Source organism: Rasamsonia byssochlamydoides (genome assembly GCF_041956645.1).
Source record: "Rasamsonia byssochlamydoides strain NRRL 3658 unplaced genomic scaffold VTN77scaffold_8, whole genome shotgun sequence".
Classification (NCBI taxonomy): domain Eukaryota; kingdom Fungi; phylum Ascomycota; class Eurotiomycetes; order Eurotiales; family Trichocomaceae; genus Rasamsonia; species Rasamsonia byssochlamydoides.
Window position 1 is genome coordinate 296,810 of NW_027192391.1, and position 8,105 is coordinate 304,914.

The 8,105-nt window shown below is 49.8% G+C and overlaps 2 protein-coding genes across 2 annotated transcripts; one reads left to right on the top strand and one right to left on the bottom strand.

The window, feature by feature from the left end:
• Window positions 1-1,332: 1,332 nt before the first annotated feature.
• On the bottom strand, window positions 1,333-2,319 carry VTN77DRAFT_8934 (uncharacterized protein; the record flags this gene model as incomplete). Its single annotated transcript, XM_069425486.1, has 1 exon — window positions 1,333-2,319. The coding sequence occupies one exon, from the start codon at window positions 2,317-2,319 to the stop codon at window positions 1,333-1,335; it is 987 nt and encodes a 328-aa protein (XP_069280811.1).
• Window positions 2,320-3,876: 1,557 nt separating this feature from the next.
• Window positions 3,877-5,818, top strand: VTN77DRAFT_8935 (uncharacterized protein; the record flags this gene model as incomplete). The annotated part of the gene is made up of 3 exons (XM_069425487.1): window positions 3,877-3,918; window positions 3,977-4,264; window positions 4,331-5,818. 3 exons carry the CDS (start codon window positions 3,877-3,879, stop codon window positions 5,816-5,818), a joined length of 1,818 nt encoding a protein of 605 aa, XP_069280812.1.
• Between the last annotated feature and the right edge of the window lie 2,287 nt (window positions 5,819-8,105).

The window sequence follows — 8,105 nt, forward strand, 5'->3', positions numbered from 1 at the left end:
TAAGTACAGTACATACTTGAAATAGAATAAAGAAGCCAACAAAAAAAAGTAGATACTCATACCGTACATATATAACCATAACCGTAACTACCTGAATTAAATAAGAACCAGGTATTATGGAGTACGGAGTACAGAGGTAAAACTTCAGCCCCTAGGTACATACCTAGATATGAGGTATGAATGTACTGTACATACATACATACATACATACATACATACATAATCTAACCTATGGAGGACATACCTAACCGGTGGGTAAGGTAGGTACATACAGGGTAGGTACCTGGTAGGTATGCCACGCACGCACCACGACTCGGATCCCGCCCCGGCCCTCTTCCTCCTCTTCCTCCTCCTCCTCCCGATCAATCGGTTGATTGATTGAGTGATTGATTGATTCCTCCCTCCCGATCTGGATCCTGCTGCACTGACCCATTATTATTAGACTCTGGTGACTGGGACTGGGACTCGGTAGGTAGCACGGGGATTTTTTTTGTAGCGCTTGCCTATGTACAGTACAGTAGTGTTGCCGTGCCGTGTCGCGTTGACTTTGACTTCCAATGCAAACTTTTGGGGGCCAGGGAGGATCAAGAAACATGTACTATTACTATACTAAGTGCCTACTATGTGCAGTACTGTATTTACCTTGTACTGTACGGAGTACTTTCCTTGTTGTATGTATGTATGTGCTGTACCTAGGTAGGTATTAGTGGTACATACATTCATACCTACACCGCCAGAGTAAGAAAAAAAAGTACTTATGGGACGGATGGACGGGTTCCAAAAATAGAAAAAAAAAGGAGAAAAAAAAAGGAAGGAAAGAAAGAAATCTTCGATAGTATGTACTGTAGTACCCCATACTAAGAGAAGAGAACATTAATTGATGGAATTAAACTAAATCAAATCTGGAAAGTATGTAGAGCATGTAATATAATATATTCCGTGTCGAACCAGTGGGCACCCACCCAGTCATCAGTCAGTCAATCATCATTCAGTCATGACTCCATAGACCAAGACTAGACTAGACTAAGCGTGTGTCTGTGTGTATGTATAACGTATAACAAGAGAATCAATCTATATACATGAAGGTAACTTCGTAAGTCCAAGGTTGGTTGTGGCGATTAGAATTAGATAGAAGCGGTGTGGGCAGATACAAATGTTCTAGGACCTAGGTCATCATAACTAGGCAGATGCAAAGATGCAGAGATGCAAATGGCCATGCAAGATAAAAACTTTTCATGAAGCCCAACGCCGAACTCGTCGGAAATGAATCGTCCGGTGATGAATCGTTCATCATAAGCATAGACCGTCAGATCGTCAGTCGTATGGCATCGTCTAGACAGATTCGCTCAACGTAGAACTCGTTTCACTCGTTTCAACAGAACTCTCATCTTGTCCTAATGCAGCTGCAACAGGATCACCCAACGTCCATCGCCATTTGCAGCGACGTTTCCGGCGACTGCGTTGAGGCGTAGTCGGAGTGGATTCCGACCAGGTATAGGTATAGCTGTCCCCCTCTAGACCGTCCCGCAGCGCCGCAGCGCGGATTTGTCGTTCACTTGGAATGGATTTCCTTCTTTTCCTCTGTTGAGGTGAGCTCTCCGCCGCTTCGGGCTTGCCCTCATCATCATCATCACCTGAGGAGCTCTTGTCTGAAACAGATGATTCAGACCCGTCGGATTCAGATTCCTCAGACTCTAATTCCGACTCAGAATCGGACGACAGATCCGAATGCCGGGCGACAAACCGCACCGTGCGGATTTCCTCTTCCAGTGGAAAACGGTAGCTCACTTGCTTCTTGGCCGGGAAGTACACATGACGACTCTCGGGGACACCGCTGGCCGTCATCGACATGGAAGGCCGTCGCAACGACGACGATGACGACTTGGCCAGAGGCGAATTCCGGAGAATGCTTCGCACGCCGAGGGGTTGCTGGTAGGGAGCAGTACTGTCAGATCTGCCGAAAGCATATCGAGACAATTTGTTGGATGACTTTGACGGCGATGGGATGTCCGTTGAGGACAACGGTCGGCTAATCTCGTAGGCGTTGTTGAAGGTATTGAGGACAGTTGGAGAGGCCGTTGCACATGCCCAAGACAGCCCCGTAGTGGACTTGCCACACGAGATCGGTAGCGAGGATGTCTGCAGAGACAGCCTCGGCCGTTTGGTGATGCTGGTGTTATGTTTCACCGAGGAAGTGACGGTAGTAGTGGTGGTGACCATCTGGACGGTGGCTGGTGTGACGGAAGAGGTTGATTCTCCGTCGGAGCGGGGATGGCGGAGGTGCGGCGCTTCCAGGTTCATTGGGGAGATGACAAGCATAACGAGAGAGGAGCGAGAGGAACGAGTGATATAGATGTAAGATTTCACGTAAAGAGATCAAGATAGAGATCTGCGACAGGGAAGCTCCTGCAAGTGGGCCTGCTCTCCGCACTCGCACCCCGCAGGGGCTGTTTCGCAGGCAGACAGATTCGTCAGCAGTAGCTGGTAGTCTCGTTCGCTGTTTAGTTTAGTTGTTCAGGCAGAAAGAGGCTGACTGGCTGTACAGCAGTTATCTCAGTGAGAAAACGGTGGGAAGGAGGGGGAGACACCATTCTTGGTATTTAACAGATAACCAAATTTATCAGATAACGTTAGTTCTTTTTCTTCTTTTTTTGAATTTTCTCCAACCACTCGCGTCAAACGCTAAACTAAGTAACAGTCCGGAAATAGGATCATCGCCATCGAATGGGAGTCCAAGCGCCAGCCAAGCGCCACAGACCAGTCGCATCCACGACCGGGTCTTCCCACCGACAGGCAGGCAGAGTTCAGTCCGGGGACAGGTCTTTCACTCTCAATGATTTTAGCTCGTTATCTGTACAGTGTAACCTCGTGCAGTGGAGTGGGTGGAGCCAGAAAGGACACGCGGCCAGTCGAGTCGTCGAGTCGCTGGGAACTGCGAAAATAACTTGAAGAATTCAAGACTCATCTGTCTCTACTCCGTACTCTGTAGAATAGTTCTGACTGTCATCACACGCCGTGGCGGTTGGATGACTTGCAATCTGCAATCGATACCAACAGTCACAAATGCCGACTGTGACAGACGGACACCAGTGGATGCGTTTTCCTGTCTGACCGCCTCTCACGTGGCACAGTGGAAGCCGGCTAAAAAAGGAACCTTGGAAAGGAAAAGACTTGACCGCGGTTGGTTAAGTTCTGGGCCGGTCGATCTAATAATAATCTGGCCGTTATCCGTCGGATTCAGTCCGCTAGTTCCAGTGATTCTTGTCGCTGGAGAACTTTGATTGGCTTTCTTCGATCGATCGATCGGTCCGTCAAGCAATCAGATTGTTGAACTGGTCGGTTTGAGATGCTGTCCAAGGCATGTCGCGACTCGCCACAAATGGATCTGAGTCTGGCTCAAGACAAGTACGGAGCACGCGTTGCCGTTATTCCCGTTGCAGCCTTGCAGCCTTGCAGCCTTTGAGGGAGTTTGGAGGGTACAGCCACAGATGGTCTGTGCCCTGCATGCGCCACGGCAGGTTGTGGCGCGCGGAGCCACGAACCACGGCGTGTCTGACGGAGCTGATAAGATGCTGACCACCTTCACCATCCATCATTCTGCATTGAGCTGCATGGAAGGAAAAACATTTTCAGATCCCACCTAACCCGGCTGTTCGGCAGCTACCGCCTGTGCTTGCTGTCAGCTTGCATGAATCCAGTAGAAGTCCAGGTCATGCCGTCTAGTGGGATTATTCGGGTTGGCCGTCACAACCAGTTTTGTCTGTAGATACTATTATTATGTACCCCTGTTTTTAAATCTGTGAGATCATCTCTCAGATTGGTTGCGACGTGCGTCCTGCTAGTCGGACGCGTGGGATCTTCACCCGCGGCTGAGGAATGGACCTGCGAAGGGACGACAGTCGCGTCATTATCCACTTTGTCAGTTCTCTAAACGCGGCGCCAAGGTGAACCCTAGCTGATTGTTGACTGCCTCCAGGACTATGACTGCTTTTACGCGTCCGTCTTCGAGGCTGAGAACCCCGTGCTGAAATCACTGCCGCTTGCCGTCCAGCAGAAGCAGATTGTCGTCACCTGCAACTATGAGGCCCGTCGACGCGGATTGCGCAAACTGCAGCTCGTCAAGGAGGCCAAGAAAATCTGTCCGGACGTCGTCATCGTCCTTGGCGAAGATCTGACCAAGTTTCGCGACGCGTCCAAGGCACTCTATTCCTTTCTTCGTTCGTTTCTCTGGGGCTCACGCATCGAGAAGCTTGGCTTTGATGAGGTAGGTGGAAATTACGACTAAACCACTTGCTCGAGAAACACCATCTGATCAGATATGTCCAAATAGGTCTTCCTCGATGTTACCGACATGATCGACTACAATGTCGGTTTACTGAATCAGCACGACCTGGTGAATTCATTCTTCTACCTGGATAAGCGGGATCCCACCCAGGGCTTCGCATTTGATGCTACCCAGTTCTGTGGCCCTACGTATCCGGCTTCATCTGATGATACAACGGATGCTGCCAATTCTCTGCCGCAGGCGCCCTCTGATGCTCTGTCAGTGAGACTTATTCTAGGGTCTCACCTGGCTAACTACCTCCGGACTCGACTAGAGGAGGAGCGGGGCTACACTGCCACTGTTGGCGTGTCAACGTCCAAGTTACTGGCAAAACTGGTAGGCAATGTCAACAAACCGAACAACCAGACTACGCTCATTCCACCTTATGTTGCCGGGGATGGGCATCTGGAGAGCAATGTAACTCGTTTTCTCGACTCTCATGAGGTCGGCAAGGTTCCAGGTATCGGGTTCAGGCTATCTCACAAACTCAGAACGTATATCCTGGGCCGCGAGCCCAGCTTCGTGCCTTACACAGTACAGTCTCATGAGGATCGGGTCACAGTGCGGGATGTTCGCCTGTCCCCTGGCATGGGACCTGCTCTGCTGCAGAAGATCCTAGGTGGACCGGGTGCGCCGAAAGACGTCGGGTTCCGGGTATGGGCTCTGTTAAACGGCGTCGATTCCTCGGAGGTCCAAGAGGCAAGAACCGTGCCTACTCAAATCAGCATTGAGGACTCTTACCGCGGACTGGACCATTTTGACGCAGTGAAAAAAGAGCTTCAATCCCTGGCTGTCAGCTTGATCCGTCGGATGCGAATCGATCTGACAGAGGAAGATCCCGAAGGAGATGTGCCAGATGATCCTCAGAAAGCCGGAAAATTGCGCTGGCTGGCCCATCCTCGTACCCTTCGGCTCTCTACGCGCCGTCGAGCACCGTCGAATCCTGACGGCTCGCGGAGTCACAGCTCCAACCGGGTCTCACGCTCTGGTCCTGCTCCTTCCTTCATCTTCAACCTGGAAGACAGCGTCGAGGCTGTTGCGAATCGGCTTGTCGAGGAGAGTCTACTCTCCATGTTCCGCAAGCTTCATCCCGAGAAATCGTTTGGAGAGTTGAACCTGATCAACATCGCCGTGACCAATATGGTGGAGAGTGCTGGGGAGCAAAAGCAGAGCAGTGGCCGGGACATTGCTAAAATGTTGAGGCAGCAGGAATCGGTCCTGAAGGAGTGGAGGGTATCCGAGCGCAGCCCGTCGTCCATGCCGTTGGTGGGTGCTCAGCCCCAAGAAGTTACTACCGGACTGGACAAGCCAAGTTCAGCTCCGCCTCGAAAGCAGGAGATGAAAGATTCTTCTGTTGTTGATATCCAGGATGCCACGTGGGAGGAAAGTGACGACGAGGAACTCCTCTCCAACGACAGATGCGATGTGTGCGGTGCATTCATCCCGCATTTCGCACTCGCTGCTCATGCTCAATATCATGAGGCTCCTGATTGAACCCGATGGGGGACACCATTATTATGCTGACAAGATATAAATGCATCTGCATCCACAAGGGTGTGGCGCAGCAGTGACCCATGATTGGGGGACGGGTGATTCCTGGGTTTTGTCCCAAATGCAGGATTCACTGCCCAAGCCAGGCTCAGAGAGACACTGCGTCCAACACTAGTAGAAATTAGTGGGACCAGGGGAGCATGCGCCCACTTCTTACCGTTTTACTAAATATAAGATATACGTATCCGACCCTCGACAAAAACGAGGTTTCTGTCCATCCCGATGCAGTTTATGACGTTATATACCCCTAGGTGGTTATTTGAAAAATACTATTGACGAGATCGACTGCTATGGAGAAATCAATCCTCAGTCTTGTAACCAGGCAAGTGCGACTGGATCAATAATCGTTGATCTTCGGGTATTTTTTTGCATCTGCATGCGAAAATCTTCATACCGTTGTCGTAATCGTTCAATTGTTGATTGATCAAAGGTTTGAGCTCCCCGACCTTGATGGGCATGCTCATGACAGTAGGTGTTGAGATAAAGTCTTTTTGCGTCCTGCGACATCTCCAGAACAGACTCATAGTAGCTTCCCTTCCAGCATCGTTGCATCATATCTCCCCCAAAAAAGCTCATCGGTGTCGGGAAACTGACCTGCAACAAATCGCCTTTCAACCTCCTTGTCGTCAATGTCATGAAAGGGTATTCGCTTTGTCACAATATTATATAGATGGTGGAGCCAAGAGAAAAGAGGTCTGTTTGCGGGCCAGCCTCTTCTCCATATTGTTTTGCAAAGTGGGTGCTATGTGCTTTTATTTAATTAGAATAAAAACACGGAGCACAATCCTGTCACGTGCTGTACGGGACATCGTCTGCAGGTAATGCCACAGATGGTTGGTACAGCATGATATCTGTATTTGTGTGTGTGTATATGACTTCTGTCCTGCATCAGGCTACAACACTGTACAGAGTACTTTCTCCGACCCTTCTCTGACCAAACACCCAGGTGGGGCGAACATCTGGCGGTTTCCGGGGCTAGCCAATGAGATGTCATAGTTAGCATCTGGCTCGATAGTAGGGTAGTAGGAGTAATTTTTTTTAACAAAAAAAGACTACCTAGCAAAAATAAGGAAAACCGAGAATAGTTAGAAAATCCCTGGCATAAAGATGGCTAATCGTTAATCAAATTTTTCTGGAGCTTTTTTTCACCAGAAGTCAAGCGTCCATTATTATTACATAATCGAGGGGTCACTATTTTTGGCAGTGGGATCGGCGTGTCTGGATGCGTTTGGCCGGTTTTGGCTAATGCTAGGAGGACGATAAGGAGTGGTCCGTACTCCGTACTCCGTATGGAGTACACTTCATTATGAAATCTTCGAAGATTGATTAACTAATTACGTGAGGTGAGATCCTCGACTAACAGAATATCCAGCTGGTACATAATTTGTTGATTCTCCATTAATAACAGGCCAAGGCTTGGTGAGTCTCGTATTGATTGATTGATTATTGCAATTTGTTGTCTCCGAGGCAGCCGCGGAGCCTCTTGGCTGCCGCCGAGTGAGTGCTTACTCCTGCACGCTTGTCAACAGCGACCACCACCAGCCTCTCTCTGACTCCTTCCCTCATTCTCCCGTCCTCTTTCCCTCTTTCTTTCCTCTTTCATCGATAATTCCTCCTTTCACTCGTTTACCACGCTTTCTTAATACCACTGCGGGGTTTCCAATTGGACGCTTCGCGGGGTATATCTGTCGCGATCCAGCCGAGCCTGCTGCGCCCCAGAGGACTGATCTGGACCCGACTAAGCTAAGCGCCTGGGCTTGCTTCCACGATCGATCAATTGATAATCATTCGCGACACCTCAGCTACATCTGCTGAGATGCGATCCGAAATTTGATTCTATTATCCAGTGTGAGAGCGAGCACTGTTGTACGTACGGGAGGAGTGGGAGGATAAGCTTCGATACGTTTCGTTGCCCAGAGGAGTCTGCAGCAACAACAATTGTGATCCCTCTCGTTGCTTGATTGAGACCATTCCGTGAACGTTCTTGCGAGTTTGAAGTGCGCGACCACTTCCTGACCATTATCTCCACCATATCGACTTCCGCATACTTACCTGTGTCTTGCCGGGAGAGAGATCCTCCTACATGGGAGTCTCAGAATGAAGTTCTTTTGCAGCTGGGTTCCCCTGCTGTTCAGCGCAGTATCTCTTCTCACCGATAATGTGGACGGTATGTGGCATTCTCAATCTCTCTCTCTCTCTCTCTCTCTCTCTCCCCCCCCCCCCCCCCTTT